This window comes from Delphinus delphis, chromosome 21, assembly GCF_949987515.2.
Source record: "Delphinus delphis chromosome 21, mDelDel1.2, whole genome shotgun sequence".
NCBI classification, from domain to species: domain Eukaryota; kingdom Metazoa; phylum Chordata; class Mammalia; order Artiodactyla; family Delphinidae; genus Delphinus; species Delphinus delphis.
Window position 1 is genome coordinate 12,006,864 of NC_082703.1, and position 22,161 is coordinate 12,029,024.

Consider the following 22,161-nt stretch of genomic DNA (forward strand, 5'->3'; position numbering starts at 1 on the left):
TGGGGCGCGCGGCCCAACGGGCCAGGGCGGGCAGGGGTCTCCCGGAGGCCGTGCGCCCGGAGCCGCCCGCGGGGCTTGGGCGGGGCGCGGGGTCGCACTCCCCGGCTCCTTCCTCTCCCCCTGGGAGCTGGCGGCGGCGGCGGCGCCGGGCGAGGGGAGCGGCGCCCGGGGCTGGGGCGCGCGGGGGCGGGGAGGGGGGCGGGAGGCAGCGGGGGAGGGGCTCAGGCCACCATGGACGACAAGGCGTTCACCAAGGAGCTGGACCAGTGGGTCGAGCAGCTGAACGAGTGTAAACAACTGAACGAGAACCAGGTGCGGACGCTGTGCGAAAAGGTAAGAGAGAAAAGGGACGAGATGCGGGCGGGGACCCCGTTCCTCCTCCTCCCCCTCCTCTTTCTGCCCTCCCCCCACCCCCTCCCGGAATGCCTGCCCTGTGTCCGGCGCGCCGGTCCGGGGACCCGCAGGGCTGCGTCTCCGGTTTGGGCATCCTTCCCCGGGTGGGGTCGGGCCCTTCCAGGACCCCCGGGAACCCAGCCCACGATCCGGACCGGACGTTCCTGGTCCTGGCCTGTGGGGTCCGGGGTAGGTGGGCGGGGGCATTGTGGCACCCGGAATCCACGCCCTGAGTGTGATTGGGGTCGCCAACGCTATTGTGGGGGGATTGCTGACACCGCAGCATTTCCCGTGCGGACTAGCCATCCCGGCGCTTTAGCTGGCCGGCAGATGAATCTCGTGCGGTCTCAAAATTGAAAATGCACCGAAAACGAACCTGGGTGTTGTGACTATCAACGCGCTCTGTAATACACCCAAGCTTTTTCTCAGGTGACTCGGGCCCATCAAAAATCAGTAAATTGGTATGCGTGAAGCATTTGTTTGTAGAGAGGTGGGTGTGATGACAGACTGTGATTTTTAAAATAGAACTTGACTTTAGTTGAGACAGATGGTGACTGGTCTTCACGTTGAGAGGCTCTTTGGAAGCAAAAAATTGTTGATTTTCAGAAACAAGACGGCAAGTCTTAAGTTTGGCAACAGTGCTTGCCTGAAATGTTTAATGGGGTATGTGTTTTTCGTGCAGGTTAGCACTTTTCAGAAAGTTATTACTATTATATGTAAGTTTTTTTTCATTTCCAGAAAGTAATAAAATATGCAGGTGGTTTACTGTTTACAGTTGCTGTTGATAGTGTGATCTGAGACAACTTTCTGAATTCTGTGTGCATTGTTTTCTTAACCACTGTAATTATTTCGGACTTTCCATCTTTTCTCATTCATCTTTTATGTAGTTTGGACTAAATAATTTTTATGTAAGAAGGTTCCATGTGAAGGAGTAACGAAGTTATTTATTTTTTAATGTTTTTGGGTTTTGGGGGAGGGGGTTTAAGCCAAAATCCGTAAGACTTTCTTTATAATTGTGTTTGGAAGTCAGGATGCCTCAGAAAAGCACTAAAGAAAGAAAGATTTTGTCATTATTATTTATAGGGTACCCTTAAAATTAAGCATATTAGGAATGGAGGAGTAATAGCTAATATTAAGTAGTTAGAATAGTGTTTTTTAACTACGTGTAATGTTGCTTAGCGTCTTTATGTATTAAATAACTTTTTTTGAAGTATAGTTAATTTACAATGTGTTAGTTTCAAGTATACAACAAAGTGATTCAGTTTTTTTTTGAATTTTATTTTATTTTTTTATACAGCAGGTTCTTATTAGTCATCCATTTTATACATATTACTGTATACATATTAATCCCAATCGCCCAATTCCTCACACCACCACACTCCCCACCCCCCCACCCCTACCGCTTTGCGCCCGTGGTGTCCATACGTTTGTTCTCTACATCTGTGTCTCAATTTCTGCCCTGCAAACTGGTTCATCTGTACCATTTCTCTAGGTTCCACATATATGCGTTAATATACAATATTTGTTTTTCTGACGTACTTCACTTTGTATGACAGTCTTTAGATGCATCCACGTCTCTACAAATGACCCATTTTCGTTCCTTTTTATGGCTGAGTAATATTCCATTGTATATATGTACCACATCTTTATCCATTCGTCTGTCGATGGGCATTTAGGTTGCTTCCATGACCTGGCTATTGTAAATAGTGCTACAATGAACATGGGGGTGCATGTGTCTTTTTGAATTATGGCTTTCTCTGGGTATATGCCCAGTAGTGGGATTGCTGGGTCATATGGTAGCTCTATTTTTAGTTTTTTTTTTTTTTTTTTTTTTTTTTTGTGGTATGCGGGCCTCTCACTGTCGTGGCCTCTCCCGTTGCAGAGCACAGGCTCCGGACGCGCAGGCTCGGCGGCCATGGCTCACGGGCCCAGCCGCTCCGCGGCATGTGGGATCCTCCCGGACCGGGGCACGAACCCATGTCCCCTGCATCGGCAGGCGGACTCTCAACCACTGCGCCACCAGGGAAGCCCCTATTTTTAGTTTTTTAAGGAACCTCCATACTGTTCTCCATAGTAGCTATCAATTTACATTGCCACCAACAGTGCAAGAGGGTTCCCTTTTCTCCACACCCTCTCCAGCATTTGCTGTTTGTAGATTTTCTGATGATGCCCATTCTTACTGGTGTGAGGTGATACCTCATTGTAGTGTTGATTTGCATTTCTCTAATGATTAGTTGAGCAGCTTTTCATGTGCTTCTTGGCCATCTGTATGTCTTCTTTGGAGAAATGTCTGTTCAGGTCTTCTGCCCATTTTTGGATTGGGTTGTTTTTTTAATATTGAGCTGCATGAGCTGTTTATATTTTGGAGATTAATCCTTTGTCCATTGATTCGTTTGCAAATATTTTCTCCCATTCTGAGGGTTGTCTTTTCGTCTTGTTTATGGTTTCCTTTGCTGTGCAAAAGCTCTTAAGTTTGATTAGGTCCCATTTGTTTATTTTTATTTTTATTTCCCTTACTTTATGAGGTGGATCAAAAAAGATCTTGCTGTGATTTATGTCAAAGAGTGTTCTTCCTATGTTTTCCTCTAAGAGTTTTATAATGTCCGGTCTTAAATTTAGGTCTCTAATCCATTTTGAGTTTATTTCTGTGTATGGTGTTAGGGAGTGTTCTAACTTCATTCTTTTACATGTAGCTGCCCAGTTTTCCCAGCACCACTTATTGAAGAGACTGTCTTTTCTCCACTGTATATTCTTGCCTCCTTTGTCATAGATTAGTTGACCATAGGTGTGTGGGTTTATCTCTGGACTTTCTATCTTGTTCCATTGATCTATGTTTCTGTTTTTGTGCCAGTACCATATTGTCTTGATTACTGTAGCTTTGTAGTATATATAGTCTGAAGTCAGGGAGTCTGATTCCTCCAGCTCCACTTTTTTCCCTCACGACTGCTTTGACTATTTGGGGTCTTTTGTGTCTCCATACAAATTTTAAGATTTTTTGGTTCTAGTTCTGTAAAAACTGCGATTGGTAATTTGTTAGGGATTGCATTGAATCTGTAGATTGCTTTGGGACAAATATCAACAATATTGATTCTTCCAATCCAAGAACATGGTGTATCTCTCCATTTGTTGGTATCATCTTTAATTTCTTTCATCACTGTCTTATAGTTTTCTGTATACAGGTGTTTTGTCTCCCTAGGTAGGTTTATTCCTAGGTATTTTATTCTTTTTGTTGCAGTGGTAAATGGGAGTGTTTCCTTAATTTCTCTTTCAGAGTTTTCAGCATTAGTGTATAGGGATGCAAGAGATTTCTGTGCATTAATTATGTATCCTGAAACTTTACCAAATTCATTGATTAGCTGTAGTAGTTTTCTGGTGGCATCTTTAGGATTCTCTATGTATAGTATCATGTCATCTGCAAACAGTGACAGTTTTACTTCTTCTTTTCCAATTTGTATTCCTTTTATTTCTTTTTCTTCTCTGATTGCTGTGGCTAGGACTTCCAAAACTATGTTGAATAATAGTGATGAGAGTGCACATCCTTGTCTTTTTCCTGATCTTAGAGAAAGTGCTTTCAGTTTTTCACCATTGAGAATGATGTTTGCTGTGGGTTTGTCGTATCTGGCCTTTATTATGTTGAGGTAGGTTCCCTCTGTGCCCACTTTCTGGAGAGTTTTTATCATAAATGGGTGTTGAATTTTGTCAAAAGCTTTTACTGCATCTATTGAGATCATATGGTTTTTATTCTTCAGTTTGTTAATATAGTGTATCACATTGATTGATTTGTGTATATTGAAGAACTCTTGCATCCCTGGGATAAATCCCACTTGATCATGGTGTATGATCCTTTTAATCTGTTGTTGGATTCTGTTTGCTAGTATTTTGTTGAGGATTTTTGCATCTATATTCATGAGTGATATTGGTCTGTAATTTTCTTTTTTCGTAGTATCTTTGTCTGGTTCTGGTATCAGGGTGAGGGTGGCCTCATAGAATGAGTTTGGGAGTGTTCCTATGCAAATTTTTGGAAGAGTTTGAGAAGGATGGGTATTAGCTCCTCTCTAAATGATTGATAGAATTCACCTGTGAAGCCATCTAGTCCTGGACTTTTATTTGTTGCAAGATTTTTAATCACAGTGTCAGTTTCATTACTTGTGATTGGTCTGTTCATATTTTCTGTTTCTTCCTTGTTCAGTCTCAGAAGGTTATACCTTTCTAAGAATTTGTCCATTTCTTCCAGCTTGTCCATTTTATTGGCGTAGAGTTGTTTATAGTAGTCTCCTAGGATGCTTTGTATTTCTGTGGTGTCTGTTATAACTTCTCCTTTTTCATTTCTAATTTTATTGATTTGAGTCCTCTCTCTTTTTCTTGATGAATCTGGCTAATGGTTTATCAATTTTGTTTATCTTCTCAAAGAACCAGCTTTTAGTTTTATTGATCTTTGCTATTGTTTTCTTTGTTTCTATTACATTTATTTCTACTCTGATCTTGATGATTTCTTTCCTTCTGCTGACTTTGGGTTTTGTTTGTTCTTCTTTCTCTAGTTTCTTTAGGTGTAAGGTTAGATTGCTTATTTGAGATTTTTTTTTGTTTCTTGAGGTAGGCTTGTACTGCTGTAAACTTCCCTCTTAGAACTGCTTTTGCTGCATCCGATCAGTTTTGGATCGTCGTGTTTTCATTGTCATTTGTCTCTAGGTATTTTTAAATTTCGTCTTTGATTTCTTCAGTGATCTCTTAGTTATTTAGTAACATTGTTTAGCCTCCATGTGTTTGTGTTTTTTACGTTTTTTTCCCTGTAATTCATTTCTAATCTCATAGCGTTGTGGTCAGAAAAGATGCTTGATATGACTTCAATTTTCTTAAATTGACTGAGGCTTGATTTGTGACCCAAGATGTGATCTATCCTGGAGAATATTCCGTGTGCACTTGAGAAGAAAGTGTAATCTGCTGTTTTTGGATGGAATGTCCTATAAATATCAATTAAATTTATCTGGTCTATTGTGTCATTTAAAGCTTCTGTTTCATTATTTTCATTTTGGATGATCTGTCCATTGGTGTAAGTGAGGTGTTAAAGTCCCCCAGTATTACTGTGTTACTGTTGATTTCCTCTTTTTTTTTTTTCTCGGTATGCGGGCCTGTCACTGTTGTGGCCTCTCCCCTTGCGGAGCACAGGCTCCGGATGCGCAGGCTCAGCGGCCATGGCTCACGGGCCCAGCCGCTCCGCGGCATGTGGGATCTTCCCAGACCGGGGCACAAACCAGTGTCCCCTGCATCGGCAGGTGGACTGTCAACCACTGCGCCACCAGGGAAGCCCTGATTTCCTCTTTTATGGCTATTAGCATTTGCCTTATGTACTGAGATGCTTTCTGTGTTGGATGCATATATATTTATAATTGTTATATCTTCTTTTTGCATTGATCCTTTGATCTTTTTGTGGTGTCCTTCCTTGTCTCTTGTAACGTTCTTTATTTTAAAGTCTATTTTATCTGATATGAGTATTGCTATTTCAGCTTTCCTTTGATTTACATTTGCATGGAATATCTTTTTCCATCCCCTCACTTTCAGTCTGTTTGTGTCCCTAGGTCTGAAGTGGGTCTCTTGTAGACAGCATATAGATGGGTCTTGTTTTTGTATCCATTCAGCAAGCCTGTGTCTTTTGGTTGGAGCATTTAATCCATTCACGTTTAAGGTAATTATCAATATGCATGTTCCTATGACCATTTTCTTAATTGTTTTGGGTTTGTTTTTGTAGGTCCTTTTCTTCTCTTGTGTTTCCCACTTAGAGAAGTTCCTTTAGCATTTGCTGTAGAGCTGGTTTGGTGGTGCTGAATTCTCTTAGCTTTTGCCTATCTGTAAAGCTTTTCATTTCTCCATCAAATCTGAATGAGATCCTTGCCAGGTAGAGTAATCTTGGCTGTAGGTTCTTCCCTTTCATCACTTTAAGTATGTCATGCCATGCCCTTCTGGCTTGTAGTAGAGTTTCTGCTGAGAAATCAGCTGTTAACCTTATGGGAGTTCCCTTGTATGTTATTCGTTGTTTTTCCCTTGTTGCTTTTAATAATTTTTCTTTGTCTTTAATTTTTGTCAGTTTGATTACTACGTGTCTTGGCGTGTTTCTACTTGGGTTTATCTTGTATGGGACTCGCTGCGCTTCCTGGACTTGGGTGGCTATTTCCTTTCCCATGTTGGGGAAGTTTTCGACTGTAATCTCTTCAAATATTTTCTCGGGTCCTTTCTCTCTCTCTTCTCCTTCTGGGAGCACTATAATGTGAATGTTGTTGCGTTTAATGTCGTCCCAGTGGTCTCTTAGGCTGTCTTCATTTCTTTTCATTCTTTTTTTTTATTCTGTTCTGCAGCAGTGAATTCCACCATTCTGTCTTCCAGGTCACTTATTCGTTCTTCTACCTCAGTTATTCTGCTATTGATTCCTTCTAGTGTAGTTTTCATTTCAGTTATTGTATTGTTCATCTCTGTTTGTTCTTTAATTCTTCTAGGTTTTTGTTAAACATTCCTTGCATCTTCTCGATCTTTGCCTCCATTCTTTTTCAGAGGTCCTGGATCATCTTCACTATCATTATTCTGAATTCTTTTTCTGGAAGGTTGCCTATCTCCACTTCATTTAGTTGTTTTTCTGGGGTTTTATCTTGTTCCTTCATCTGGTACATAGCCCTCTGTCTTTTCATCTTGTCTTTCTGTGAGTGTGGTTTTTGTTCCACAGGCTGCAGGATTGTAGTTCTTCTTGCTTCTGCTGTCTGCCCTCTGGTGGATGAGGCTATCTAAGAGGCTTGTGCAAGTTTCCTGATGGGAGGGACTGGTGGTGGGTAGAGCTGGGTGTTGCTCTGGTGGGCAGAGCTCAGTAAAACTTTAATCTGCTTGTCTGCTGATGGGTGGGGCTGGGTTCCCTCCTTGTTGGTTGTTTGGCCTGAGGCAACCCAACACTGGAGCCTACCTGGGCTCTTTGGTGGGGCTAATGGTGGACTCTGGGAGGGCTCACACCAAGGAGCACTTCCCAGAAACTCTGCTGCCAGTTTCCTTGTCCTCACAGCCACAGCCACCCCCCACCACTGCAGGAGACCCTCCAACACTAGCAGGGAGGTCTGGTTCAGTCTCCCCTGGGGTCACTGCTCCTTCCCCTGTGTCCCGTTGCGCACACTACTTTGTGTGTGCCCTCCAAGAGTGGAGTCTCTGTTTCCCCCAGTCCTGTGAAAGTCCTGCAGTCAAATCTCGCTAGCCTTCAAAGTCTGATTCCCTAGGAATTCCTCCTCCTGTTGCCGGACCCCCAGCTTCGGAAGCCTGACATGGGGCTCAGAACCTTCACTCCAGTGGGTGGACCTCTGTGGTATAAATGTTCTCCAGTCTGTGAGTCACCCACTCAGCAGTTATAGGATTTGATTCTGCTGTGATTACACCCCTCCTACCATCTCATTGTGGCTTCTCCTTTGTCTTTGGATGTGAGGTATCTTTTTTGGTGAGTTCCAGTGTCTTCCTGTCGATGATTGTCCCGCAGCTAGGTGTGATTCTGGTGTTCTCGCAAGAGGGAGTGAGAGCTCGTCCTTCTACTCCACCATCTTGGTTCAGGATAGGTGATTCAGTTTTACATATATATATATATATATTCTTTTTCAGATTCTCTCTTGTATTAAAGTTATTACAAGATATTGAGTATAGTTCCCTGTGCTGTACAGTAGGCCCTTGTTGTTCATCTATTTTATATATAGTAGTGTGTATATGTTAATCCCAAACTCCTAATTTATCCCCCCCCATCCACTTTGGTAACCATAACTTTGTTTTCTGTGTCTGTGAGTCTATTAAATAACTATATGTTGACTCAAGAGGATTTAGTTCTGTAAATAGAACTGCCAAGCAAATGGTATTTTTGTGTTTCTGAAACAAATTGTTTACTTACCGCTTCAAATCGACATTCAGTTTTCTTGCATGATAAACTATAACTTCATGTCTTAGAATATATGTTTTAACTCGATCTCTCAGGCTCTAGTGTCAGGTGAAATATCCAATTCTGAAATTAGCTGAGTCAGTTAACCTCACTGTGAACAGTAGATGTAGACTTGAAGTTATGGGCAAAGTTGGTAGTTGAATTGGTTTTACCTTTGACTCTCTAATAATTTTAAGATGTCTTCCTGGAGAAGAATGTTGTACCCCTGCTCAGTCACACTTGAGCCTTAATCACTTGAGCAAGCTTTCTGAATTTGCCCAGAGAGATTCTTTTAACTTCAGCTCCTAAATAAATTGGACTGCCCATCTCTAGGACCTCTGAGGTATATTTCAGCTGGTATCTTACCCACTTCTTTCTTTGTATACTTGTACTTTGCCACTAAGCATGATTTTTTTAAGTGAAAATCTCCTGTCATTCATCTTTGTCCTCCACCCCTTTGATGGGGTTGCCGACGGGCTGGAGAAGAGTGACGGTAGCCCTTCCTCGCTACCCCCCTGAGCAGTGCTTCGTGCGGCAGCCCCCTTCTAGCAGCTGTGGTGAACCTCTGTGGTGTATATTTTCTGTCTTCTAGCCTTAGTCTAAAGTTCCATTTCATTTCCCTACCTCTACCCGCCTTTTTCCTGCCAAGTGCAATGTTTGTTTATAGCAAACTCTAGTAGGCAGCCTGAGTTCAAACCCTGGCTCCACAGCTTGATGGCTGCCAGTCTCTGCACCTCTGACTCCTTATCTAAGACAGGGATGATCGTACTTGCTGATCTCCTGGGGCGGTTGTATTAAGATACTACTGGTGTAAAGTCCTGACCAGAAATTAGCAATGAGTATTAAATGAAGAAAAGCTAAAAATAAAAGTAGCTATTTTATCTTGTTTTAAATGTCATCCTATTTTCTTTTGGAAAAAGATGCAAAATAAGTAGAAGTGTTGATATGACTTCTCTGTGGAGAATGTACTTCAAAAGAGGTTTTCTATAGAGTGGTTCTAGAACTCTGAAAAATGCAGTTTCATTATATCTTTTTAAAATTTTATTATTTTTTTTTTTGGCTGCGTTGCGTCCTCGTTGCTGCGCGCGGGCTTTCTCTAGTTGCGGTGAGCGGGGGCTACTCTTTGTCACGGTACACAGGCTTCTCATTACAGTGGCTTCTCTTGTTGCGGAGCACAGGCCCTAGAGCACACAGTCTTCAGTAGTTGTGGCACGTGGCCTCAGTAGTTGTGGCTCGAGGACTCTAGAGCGCACGCTCAGTAGTTGTGGCGCACGGGCTTAGTTGCTCTGTGACATGTGGGATCTTCTCAGACCAGGGCTCGAACCCGTGTCCCCTGCATTGGGGGCAGGCATATAGAAAAAATGTGAGAGACAATAAAAAGTCAAACCTAATTGTAAATATCATCTTTTTGTTTAATTCTTTGTGACTAGATTTTAGGTTTTTTTTTTAAGTAACATGATTTTTTTGGAGTCTGTTAGAAATACTATTCTATAGAAAGGTACATCGTTGTGAGGGTGATTTCTCCCTCAAAATTAAATTCCTATTCTAACTCAGATTGCCTAAAACGTGAAGGAGTCAGCTGAAATTAAGACCAAAGTGGTACTGGAAAAAGCCCTGTTTTGAGGTAGTGGCAAAAATAAAACCCATCCTAATGCCAATTGGAGAACAGCTACAAAAAATATGGGTATGAATGATATGGTATGTCAGCCTTCAAGGTTAATTTCTGTCTAGAGAAAAACTGTTTGCATAAAATAGTTAAGGCATGTCTTCCAAGAAGGCGATTAGCTCTTAACATGAACTTAAATTAGCAGTCCAGCTTTGGAGCTGATTGCACATTTGACTGTCTTACGTGTGTAGAGAGATTGCTTCTGCCGTTTGTTTCTGCAGCAGCAGTATGCACAGTGATTTAGAAAGAGAGTGTGCCTGGAGAGCCGGTCTGGCACTGCCAAGGACATTCTGTGGCTAGAACTTTTTTTTTTTTTTTTTTTTGGCGGTATGCGGGCCTCTCACCTAGATAGCTCGTCTCTTTCTACTATAACAAAGAATGACATGATTACAGTGGAATATGAGGTTAAAACCCAATTTTACTGACTGAACAAATCATCATGTTCCGTGCTTCTCTAAGCCAACCTTTCATAGCAGACAGGTAAAGTAACTAAAGCAAACTAGACTAACATGAACTACTGCTAATGACTAGAAAACAGACCTTTTAAAATCAATTCATCATTTCTCGACTTTACGTATGATGTGTAAAATCATGTTCATAGATAGAAAAAATGAAGATACTTTATAAACGTTTCACATGGAGTAGTTTTATTTGCAACATGTGCCTTTTATTCTACTTTGAAGATCTTGCAGAAAGTTTTCTTTCAGTGTTTTTTTCAGGACAAATGCTCTGAAGGACTTGGTGAATGAAGTCCTCTTTGATGAAAGGAAACCAGAATACCAGAAATTGAAGATAAAATTAATGCCAAAACAATCACTGCACTTTAGACTATGTAAACTATATTTCTGAACTTAGATTTTCTAAGAAAAATGGCATTAAAATCACTGTCATCTTCAAAGAAGGCTAAGTCAGAGCTGCAACAGCATTTCACATTTAGTTTTGGGGTTTTCCTCATATATATATATATATTTTTTTTTTTAATATTTATTTATTTATTTGGCTGCACCGGGTCTTAGTTGCAGCACACGGGATCTTTAGTTGCAGCACACGGGATCTTTAGTTGCGGCATGCGGGATCTAGTTCCCTGACCAGGGATCGAACCTGGGCCCCCTGCATTGGGAGCCCGGATTCTTAACCACTGGACCACCAGGGAAGTTCCTCCTCATATTCTTTTTTGTTTGTTTGTTTTTGCGGTACGCGGGCCTCTCACTGTTGTGGCCTCTCCCGTTGCGGAGCACAGGCTCCGGACGCGCAGACTCAGCGGCCATGGCTCACGGGCCCAGCTGCTCCGTGGAATGTGGGATCCTCCCGGACCGGGGCACGAACCCGTGTCCCCTGCACTGGCAGGCGGACTCTCAACCACTGCACCACCAGGGAAGCCCGCTCCTCATATTCTTAAATTGAGATGTAATTCACATACTATAAAAGTCGCCCTATAAAGTGTACAGTTCCGTGGTTTTAGTATATTCATAAAGTTTTGCAACCATCTCCACCATATAATTGCAGAACATTTTCATCACCCCCAGAAAAAAAAACCCCTGCCCACTAGCAGTCACTCCTCATTCTCCCTTCCCCCCATCCCCTGGCAGCCACTGATTTACTTTCTGTCTCTATGGATTTGCCTGTTCTAGACATTGTATATGAATGGAATCGTATAATACGTAATGTTTTGTGTCTGGCTGGAGATTCTTCCATGCTGAGCATGTGTCAGTACTTCATTCCTTTTTGTGGCTGAATAAAATTCCCTTATATGAATATGGCACTGTGGTTGTTTTCATAATTAAGTTATTGCCATCTGGAATTTGTTTTGAAGTTTAAAAAGTTATTTTTTTCAGATTGAAAAAGTAATACATATTTGTTTTTTAAAAATTTGAACATCTCAGAAATGTAGGGGAAAAGCAAATGCTCTCCACTGTTGCACCCACCTTCCCTGTCCACTACCATCCTGCCTCAGAGGCAAACATTAGATAGTTTTCCAGGCCTTGTTCTCTGTGTGCAAAAAACATGGGTTTTGGGGGGTAGGGAGGATGTTTGTGGTGTATTGTTTTCATTAAAGTGGGATCACAGTTATACTGAAATCTTTTTTTTTAACCAATCTGTCTTGGCCTGTGTACATACATATAGTTCATTCTTTCTTAATTTCAACAGACCATATGATTTATTCTTGTGTTTCCAAGCTTGACATTGCCGGGCATACAGACTCTTGACTGTGGTTGAACTGAACGAAAAGGTTTATTTCTTTGTATTGAAAAAAAAAAAAAGGTCAGTTCTCATTTATGGAAGAACCTTGCAACTGTAGGAGGACAGGCCACCCTACTTACATTAACCTAGCCCTGTAGGATTTGGAACTTCATTTAATCTCATCTGTTTTGGAGATCACTCTGTTCTATGGCTTTCTTTAGATGAATTTGCCTAGGAGTAAGAGGTAGACTCTAATGTTTTATAGCAGATTATTTATGTGTACATAGAGGGGAAAGAAAATAACTTGTATACTGGCTCTGCCAACACCAAATACGGTAGCCCTTTGGGATCATGGCTCTGGCAGTGGGCATCAGCACAAAGCTAAAAATAGAATGCCACCTGTTGAGAAGCTGGGGAGACTTGACATTTATATGTTCTGCATTCTTAAAATGTGGGTAGAGGAAAAATAAAGCATTATATGTGAATGTCATTCCCAAAGCTTTATTTTTCTCAGTTCTTTTCCTAAGATAGATTTGACTTTATAGCAACAAGAAAGAATTTGTTTTAAATGGGTGAGAAAGGAAGCAAGTTTGAATGGATAGGTATACAGCGACGCGTTAAACTTGCTGGTATACTGTTAAGCTTTATGCCTGGAGGTGTCTGTGCCGGGTGGCGTTTACCATCACCACAGTCCTTCACTTCACAGTTTAAACTTGGTCTTGTCAGAGTCTTAGAGATAATTAAACTTTGGGTGCTAAGTCACATTAAAAAGCACTCGTGAGAATTATATATAGAATTACACGGTGTACAGAAAAGAGTGTAGCAGTCCTAAGACCACTGTATGTAGAAAGGCCTCATTTCAAGGTTGTCTAGTGTCTGGAAACTTGGATTTGGGGAGGCTTCCCACCATCCCCTGTTAAGCGTGGCTCGCTGTGCCTAAACTGTTTATGCAAACAGTGTGATTTATGCGGAACACGTGCTGTGCTTTTGAAGTCTGGAAGTTTGGTACATGCTAGGCAGGGGGTATCCATGTGACCAGCTCCCCTTTACAAATCCTGGGCACAGAGCCTCTAATGAGCTTCCCCGTGACTGACGGATTTCACATGTGTAGCTTCAGCTTGCTGCTGCAGGTGTTAGGCTCACTCTCTGCAGCTCCACTGGGAGAGGACTCTGGAGGCTTGCGCTCGATTTACTCAGGGCTGTGCCGCATGTGCCCTTTTTTGCTGATTTTGCTTTTTTGCTGTAATAAATCATAGCCATGAGTACGACTACGTGCTGAGTTGTGTGGACCTTCTTTTATGAATCACCACCAAACCTGGGGCTGGTCTTGGGGACTCCAGACACACAAGGGTTTTTACACTGAGAATTCCAAGTATCAGATGAACTGTATACTTACTTCTGCCAGTCCAGCACATTCTTTCCTTGAAGGCAAGCCAGAGTGATCTCACAGTAAGATCACTTTACAATAAAGGGTGTTAGCTATAAATCAAGTGTTTAGAAACATCAGGAATCTGTACAGTAAAGATAAAAATATTGGAGGGGGGCTGGCTCTGGCCTGACAAAGTACTTCACTGTTATGTAGATAAAAGCTTAGGAAGTATTATGGTAAAGCAACACACACACACACACACACACACACACACACACACACACACACACACACACACACACACACACACTGTAAATCACATATCTTAACCCATCCTCATAGTTTTATAAAACCTGTGCTGGGTTAAGATAACCATATATCCTTAAAAGAACAATTGTGGGACTTCCCTGGTGGCGCGGTGGTTAAGAATCCACCTGCCGGGGCTTCCCTGGTGGCGCAGTGGTTGAGAGTCTGCCTGCCGATGCAGGGGACAGGGGTTCGTGCCCCGGTCCGGGAAGATCCCACGTGCCGCGGAGCAGCTGGGCCCGTGAGCCATGGCCACTGAGCCTGTGCGTCCGGAGCCTGTGCTCCGCAACGGGAGAGGCCACAACAGTGAGAGGCCTGCGTACCGCAAAAAAAAAAAAAAAAAAAAAGAATCCACCTGCCAATGCAGGGGACATGGGTTCAAGCCCTGGTCTGGGAAGATCCCACATGCCACAGAGCAACTAAGCCCGTGCGCCACAACTACTGAGCCCATGTGCCACAACTACTGAAGCCCACACGCCTAGAGCCTGTGCTCCGCAAGAGAAGCCCGCGCACAGCAATGAAGAGTAGCCCCCCGCTCACCGCAACTAGAGAAAGCCTGCCTGCAGCAACGAAGACCCAACGCAGCCAAAAATAAATAAATTTTTTTTAATTGAATTGGATAATATTTACATTTTGGGGCTTTTTATTTCTATATTTAAAGTGAGACCGTAATGATAATGTTCGTATATGAAGCAGGTTTCCTTTTTAGAGTTGGAACCATTGGCTGAGTATTTTTTTTTAATTAATAATCACAAAAATAGACATCGGGTCCAATTGAACTCTCTAATGACTTATGCTCTTCAGTTTGATTTTTTTTCTGAACAAAATTGGGAAGCTATCTTATGAATAAACTTGGTAAAAATGCTGTTTCATTTGTGATCTCGGACATTTCTGGCCGTTTGCCAGACCTTTAAGGAGACGCTTGATAATCTCTAAAATTTCCTTCAGTTCTAATCGGAATTACACCTTGTAGCAGCTCTGCCCTCATTGTCGCCCCATCCCAGTGACTGATTGGGCAGCAGGGAGCATGTGTCTCAGCTGGCCAGTGAGAATTCTGGGAAAACTTTGTGAGATGGATAGACTAGACTGGCATGTGCCCTTTGGCCTTTTGCCCCTTCTTGCTGAGTAAGATACCAGATGCAGTGCCTACAGATGCATCATCATTTTATGACCATGAGATGGTGATTCTGTTTACTAAGGATGGCAGAGAAGGTGAAGGGAAAGAGTCTGCTGCCCCAGTGGTCCTTGAGAAGCTGCACCAACCCAGCGCTGCCTATGTCCAGGCTTCTTGTTACATGAGAAAAATAAACCCACAGTTTAGGTCTTCTCTTCCCCCCTGAGAAGAAGATACTTCAGTAACATGATGATAATAAAATAATGTATTTTGCCACACAGCTAAGAATCAACCCTTAGAGAATTTGAATTTGGAAAAGCATAGCTATTTCCATATTACACATGTGGAAGGTAAGACTTCACATTTTAGAGAGACACAGACTCACAGATACCTAGTCTCAGTGAAGAAACTGAAGTGTATATAGGTCTTAGGGTTACACAGTTAGATTTCAAATGGGAGAACTCATTTTTCTGGAAGACTTCTGCACATATCTCATTCTAACTAATTATAGGCAAAGAGAAGAAAAATATGGACTACACTGTTCATAACTCTTGGGAAGTTTACCAGGCTAACTTGAGCAGAAATGTCATTTGCCAGAAGAATGTTTAGTAGCCTAGACTCAGAAGGCAAGCTGGAGAACCAACTTGGAAATTTTGCAGAAATTAAAGAGAGATTGGAGCCGCAGTCAAAATCATACCATAGAAACTATTTAGAATGCTGGAGAGAACACCTGTGTGGGAGTAGAACTTGCCATTGTCTCTACTGCTTAGAGTCATTTCAGGTTAAAAGTCTGGGCTAGGTGCATCCAGTTAGCATAGATGAACCTGGAGGTAGACTGACTTTCTTTGTGATTCTAACAGTGTGTATACAGACTTTCGTTGGGATTTTGTTTTACGTATTCTAACATCAGTGTTTTGGATTGGTGTAATAGGACGAAATAGTCACTGAAAGCAAGTTGAGGTGAATGATACATGTCTTTGTAGTAATGTGAACCGACCTACCCTTATCTTTCATCTTACATCTTACATCTTACATGTAGGTCAACAGAACAGATGCATTAATATAATGATTTCCAAGCTTTTTAGTCTCGTGACCCCTTTTTACTCTTAAAACTTAAGGAGATCAGTATAGTAAGTGAATAAAAGTTTTTCAACAAAACTTCATAGTGTCACTATTACAAGTTTGGGAACTAATAAAGCCATCAATGTAGACAATCTCCCTACCTAGACTTAAAAATTAACTTTTTGATTTAAAATACAGAAAATATAACTTTACATTTTAAGTCAACTGTTATAAAAATAGTTTAAAACCTTCTTTCATTTAACAGTTTAAACAATGAAGGCTAATTCAGAGCTTTATATTCTCAAATGCTTTCATATAAATAGTCTTCTTGGGCCTCTCAAAAATGTGACCTCTTAATTAGGATTGACTGAATCAATTATTTTTGAGGCATATTGTAACTTATTCTACAAATATCTTTATACTACAGATGTCAGTATTATTGTTATCCTGTGTGCTGTAAATATTTCCCCAGGCATTTTTCTTTTATCTCTTTCTGTAAACAGAAGTTTTTATTTTGTTTGGTTTGAGCTCATCAAAGCCAGCGTGTTTGAGGTGGAGAGTTTACCTGTTCTTTTTATCTCTGGTGCCTGGCCTATACTAGACACCTGACAGATGTGACATGGATACATGAACCTTACTCTTCAGGAATACTTTGATATGTCACGTGATTGCGGTGTATGGTGCACATCAGAGCGAATGGCTTATCAGCCTCCTAACTTGTCCTGTGTGGGAACTATATATTAAGGACTCTTTCCTCTGTTTTTGGTAATACTTCCTTTAGTAGGTTCTTTAAGCAGGGTGAGCTTGTTAAAAATTCTTAATGTTACATGACTTGAGGATTCTGTTTTAAATATTTCTGGAAAATGTTGGTTATTTGCTCCCATTTGACTTGAAAAACAAATTACTTGATGCTTGCTAAGCAGATGACATAGTGATTTTACTCACTTTTAAGCTTGTTGCCATGACTTTTTCCAGTTGTTAGTTCCATTGCAGAAGGTTATGTTGCTCTTGAAAGACCTCTCTGCTACTTGTTTTCTCAATCTTCAGCCATTATACTAGGATCCTTTTAACTTTGGGATTTGGATTCTATAAATTGGTTTTTGGGTTTTTTCAGAGATTTTTTTCTTTTTTTAATGTGGACCATTACTAAAGTCTTTACTGAATTTGTTACAGTATTGCTTCTGTTCTATGTTTTTTATGGTTTTTTGGCCACAAGGCGTGTAGGATCTTAGCTCCCCAACCAGGGATTGAACCTGTACCCCGTGCATTGGAAAGGCGAGGTCTTTAACTGCTGGACTGCCAGGGAAGTCCCTATAAATTGGTTTTTATATTAAGGACTTTTTGTCTTTAACCCCAGTTCATTAATGCTTTGGGCTTCACTTGAATGACTCTGCTGTGAAAGTTTGGTCCTGTGATCTGAACCAGCTATTTGAAGAACCTAACATGATCGTGTCTGAAAATTGTTAGAGCAGTTTTCTTGGTGTGGAACTCCTAGACAGTTTTTCTTGTTAAACAGGGGATCTTGTAGTTTTGTGACTTGCCTTTTTCATTTATATACCAGATACCCATTATATCAAATATACTTCTATAACATTCTTAATGTCTACTTAGTATTCCATTCTGTGGATGTTTCATATTTGTTTTCTTAACTATCCAGTGTACATTTATAGTTTCATTTTTCTTTTTCTTAAAAGCAATCATTCCTTTACTTATATCCATACATATTTATCTGATTTTATTCATAGTGTAGATGCCTAGAAGTGGAGTTGCTTGGTCCAATGTGTAACCATATATCAGTTAGTGTTAGGTTTGGTTTGTGTAACAGAAAATCCAAAATAATAAAGGCTGAACCAAGGTTGCAGTTTGTATTTCTCCATGTACAGGAAAATCTGGAGATAGGCAGTCCAGGGGTGATAACTCCACTGAGGTATCAGGAAACCAGACATCTTGCTGTGTTAGTTTCCTGGGGCTGCTGTAACAAATTACCACTAACTGGGCGGCTTAAAACAACAGACATTTATCCCTCACGGCCCTGGGGGCTGGAAGTCCAAAACCTAGGTGTCAGCAGGGCCATGCACCCTCTGGAGGCTGTAAGAGAGAATCTGTTCCTTGCCTCTTCCAGCGTCTGGAGACTGCTGGCACTCCTGGCCACGTCACTTCAATCTGCCTCTCTCTTCACATGGACTTCTCTGTCCGTGTGTCTGTCTCAAAACTCCCTCTCCCTCTCTAATAAGGGTGTATGTAATTACATTTAGGGCCTATTGGGCTAATCTAGGATAAGTGCCTCCCCCAAGATGCTTAATCACATCTTTTTCATACGAGGTAATATACACAGGTTCTGGTGATCGGGAAGGGAGCATCGCTTTGCAGTGTGTTTTGTCAGCCTGCCACACCTTCCAGCACTCTGCTTGCTCTTCCTAGGGAAGAGCAAGCCCCTCTTTGTGGTAGAGGTGGCTCCTGGAGTCCAGCCATCACATATACATTCTAGGAAACAGGATGGAGAGCGATGAAGGGCACATCCCCTTTTTAAGGAAACTTTCTGGTTCCCACATAACACTCCTTACATCATACAGACCAGAACTTAGTCTTACAGCCATTTGTGGTTGCATGAGAGGCTGGTGGGGCCTTTGGTAGGTAATTAGGTCATGAGGGTAAAGCCCTCATGAATGGAATTAGTGCCCCTTATCAGAAGAGACACTAGAGAGATGACCTCTCTCTCTTAATACCATGTGAAGAAGGCGTACACAGCAAGAAGGCGTCCCTCTGCAAACCAGGATGAGGGTCCTCACCAGGAATCGAATCAGCCGGCACCTTGATCTTGGGTTTCTCAATCTTCAGAACTGTGAGGAATAAATTTCTGTTGTTTAAGCCACCTAGTCTGTTATTTGTTACGGCAGCCTGGACTAAGGCAGCTGGGAAATGTAGTTTTTCAGCTCGGAGCATGGCTATCTGATTGAATACAATGAGTTTAATTATTGAGAAGGAAAGGGATAGTGGATATTGAGGTTAGGCAGTCTTTGCCTCGGATCAGTTTACATTTTGTTAGCTTTCCAGATATGTGCATTCCTGCCTATAGGGTATGAGAATAGGCATAGAAATCCCATGCCCCTTAGTTATTACCTCTCGGCCCTAGGCAACCCTAATCTTCTGTCTCTGTAGATTTGTCTGTTCTAAACAATTCACGTAAATGGAGTCATACAATACATGACCATTTGTGACTATCTTCTTTCACTTAATATGTTTTCAGAGTTATAGCATGTGTCAGGACGTCATTTCTTTTTCTTTTTATTATTAATAGTCCATTGAATGAATAATACCATTTTGTCTATTCATTAGTTAATAGACATTTAGGTGGTTTCCACTTTTTGGCTATTGTAATGCTGCCATGAACATGTGTAAACTTAAGTTTTCATTTCTCTTAAGTATGTATCTAGGGATGGAATTGCTGAATCACATGGTAATTCTATGTTTAACACCTTGAGGAACTGTCAGACTGTTTTCCACAGCAGTTGTACCATTTTAGATTTTCACCAACACTGTGTGAAAGTTCCAATTTCTCCACATCCTCAAAATCACTTGTAATTCTTTTTTATTTAGCCATCCTAGTAGGTGTAAAGTGGAATCTTGTTGTGGTTTTAGTTTTATGATTTTATAATACACATTCAGGTGGTTTTTTCCTCCAGATTTTCTTTTAATAGACAAGAAATGATGCCTTCAGATTTGTGATTGGAGCTTCCCTGGTGGCGCAGTGGTTGAGAGTCCGCCTGCCGATGCAGGGGACATGGGTTCGTGCCCTGGTCCGGGAAGATCCCACATGCCGCGGAGCGGCTGGGCCCGTGAGCCATGGCCGCTGAGCCTGCGTGTCCGGAGCCTGTGCTCCGCAATGGGAGAGGCCACAACAGTGAGTGGCCTGCGTACCGGAAAAAAAAAAAAAAAAATTTGTGATAGAAGTTTTTTTTTAATTGTTGATTTCATTTTTTTTAACAGGCTAAGGAAATTTTAACAAAAGAATCAAATGTGCAAGAGGTCCGTTGTCCTGTTACCGTCTGTGGAGATGTGCATGGTCAATTCCATGATCTTATGGAACTCTTTAGAATCGGTGGGAAGTCACCAGATACAAACTATCTATTCATGGGTGACTATGTAGACAGAGGTTATTATTCTGTGGAGACTGTGACTCTTCTTGTGGCATTAAAGGTATGGTTAATGAAGTTTATTTATTTTTTTTTCAAGCTTTAATAGGCAAAAGGCAAGAGTGGTGGCATTGCATATCACATGTTCTAGTTTATGATCCATTCACTTTATAGCCCCTTAAAATAACACTTCATTTTACATCTTTTGAGAGAGAGACATGAAAAAGATACATTAAACCTCTCCTGCCTACTTCTGGTAAATTATTGTTGTAGGTAATCCATAGCTGAAGTCTTGGAATCATTTTTAGTCAACTTATCCCTCATATATAGTCAACTAATAAGTTTTTAAAAAATTCTTGCCTTGCAAAATCTGTTATTCCTGTCTTTCTGTTTTTACTATCATACGATGTATATCTTCATCGCTTCACACTTTAATTAGTGCAGTAGTGTGGTAGCTAATATTTCTGCCTCCAAGATCTGACCCCTCCAGATCCACCTTGCATATGCTGCCAGATTAAACCTCTCTCATTTAACATTCATCTTGTTACTTCACTGTTCCCAACTCTTCAGTGATTCTGTGTTACCTGCAGAATCGAGCTCACACTCCTTGGCTGGTCCTCTACTGTCTAGCCTGAATTTGCTGCTAGTAGTTGGTAGCATAAACTCTTTGCCTCAGATCAGAGTATTTCAGTGCTCTGGCTGTCTCCAAATATTTACCTGATTTCCCCAAACGATTACTCTGTCTCTGATTTCTTACCCCTTCTGCCAAGACTCAGCTCAAGTCCTACTTCTTCCATGAAGCCTTCAACCACCTTAGCTTTACTCCTTCTACTCTAAATTATCGTAAAATGTATTCTCCATCCCTTATTTATGTTACATAGTGGTGTACTGCCTTGTTTCTCATACTTCCTTAAGTGAAATTAGTCCCTAACCAGCAGGATTCATGTATTATATTTGTGTGGACCTGGTACTAGATTTGAACTCTGTGCTTAGTGCTGGACACATAATGGATGCTTAGTGAATACATGTGAAGTATGCCATAAAGTATGTCTCTATGTTCTGTTATGGGAAGGAAGCTATATAAATACATTTGAAATCTTGCCCACATTTGGCAGGGCCTGTTTTGGGGTTTTTTTGACATGTCTAAAATTTCTTTTTTTTCCCCAAAATTGTCAAATATTTAATTATTTATGAAAATTTTTAACAATACATGTGCATCATAAAAAGTTGGTTTTCAACATAATACTGTAAAATATACAGGTTCTAGGAAGTGAACTAAAGCATAACAAAGATATATAAAAAAAAGTTATTCATTCCCTTCCTACACCTCACCATCTTCATCTCAGCCTGGCAGGGCCTGTTTTTGTGTTCTGTTGGCAAATACATTCTTCTGTGGGAAATAAAAGGGAGGGGGAAGTTAGTCTGTAGAGAGTTTGTCTTGGGTCCAGATCTCTTCTGTGTCTGTGGAGCATTAAAAAGTCATAGTGTTCTGGAAAGACTAAGAAGACTAGTGATAATTTGAGTATGAAAAAGATATTGGAGACAAAGAGTCAGATACGATTTTATTATAATAAAATAGTTACCAGTTAATAAGGATTCCAGTGAGGGGAGTATGGATACACAGTATGAAGAAGGATGGCCATAAAAAAATATTTCAAAGGTTAATCAAGAGGACCTGGTGATGAATGAGAAAATTTTTTATTCTGAAAAAATTTACATTTAATGTACTAGCAGACTGAAGGACCATTTAAAGAAATGGGTCAGAGGTTAACGTGCTTAGCATAACACTAGTAAAAATACTTCCATGGGTTTCTTTGCATTTTCCTTCAGGTGCGTTACCCAGAACGTATTACAATATTGAGAGGAAACCACGAAAGCCGACAAATTACCCAAGTATATGGCTTTTATGATGAATGTCTGCGAAAGTATGGGAATGCCAATGTTTGGAAATACTTTACAGATCTGTTTGACTATCTGCCACTTACAGCTTTAGTAGATGGGCAGGTATGT

At 41.1% G+C, this 22,161-nt stretch overlaps 1 protein-coding gene across 1 annotated transcript in view; it reads left to right on the forward strand.

Moving 5' to 3' along the window:
• The first annotated feature begins 209 nt into the window (after positions 1-209).
• PPP2CB (protein phosphatase 2 catalytic subunit beta) overlaps positions 210-22,161 on the forward strand; it is a 31,040-nt gene continuing 9,088 nt past the window's right edge. Inside the window, exons 1-3 of the mRNA XM_060001205.1 lie at positions 210-333; positions 20,006-20,215; positions 21,982-22,155. Of these exons, the coding sequence (XP_059857188.1) occupies positions 232-333; positions 20,006-20,215; positions 21,982-22,155 (486 nt within the window). The 5' untranslated portion in view covers positions 210-231. The remainder of the gene's footprint in view (positions 334-20,005; positions 20,216-21,981; positions 22,156-22,161) is intronic.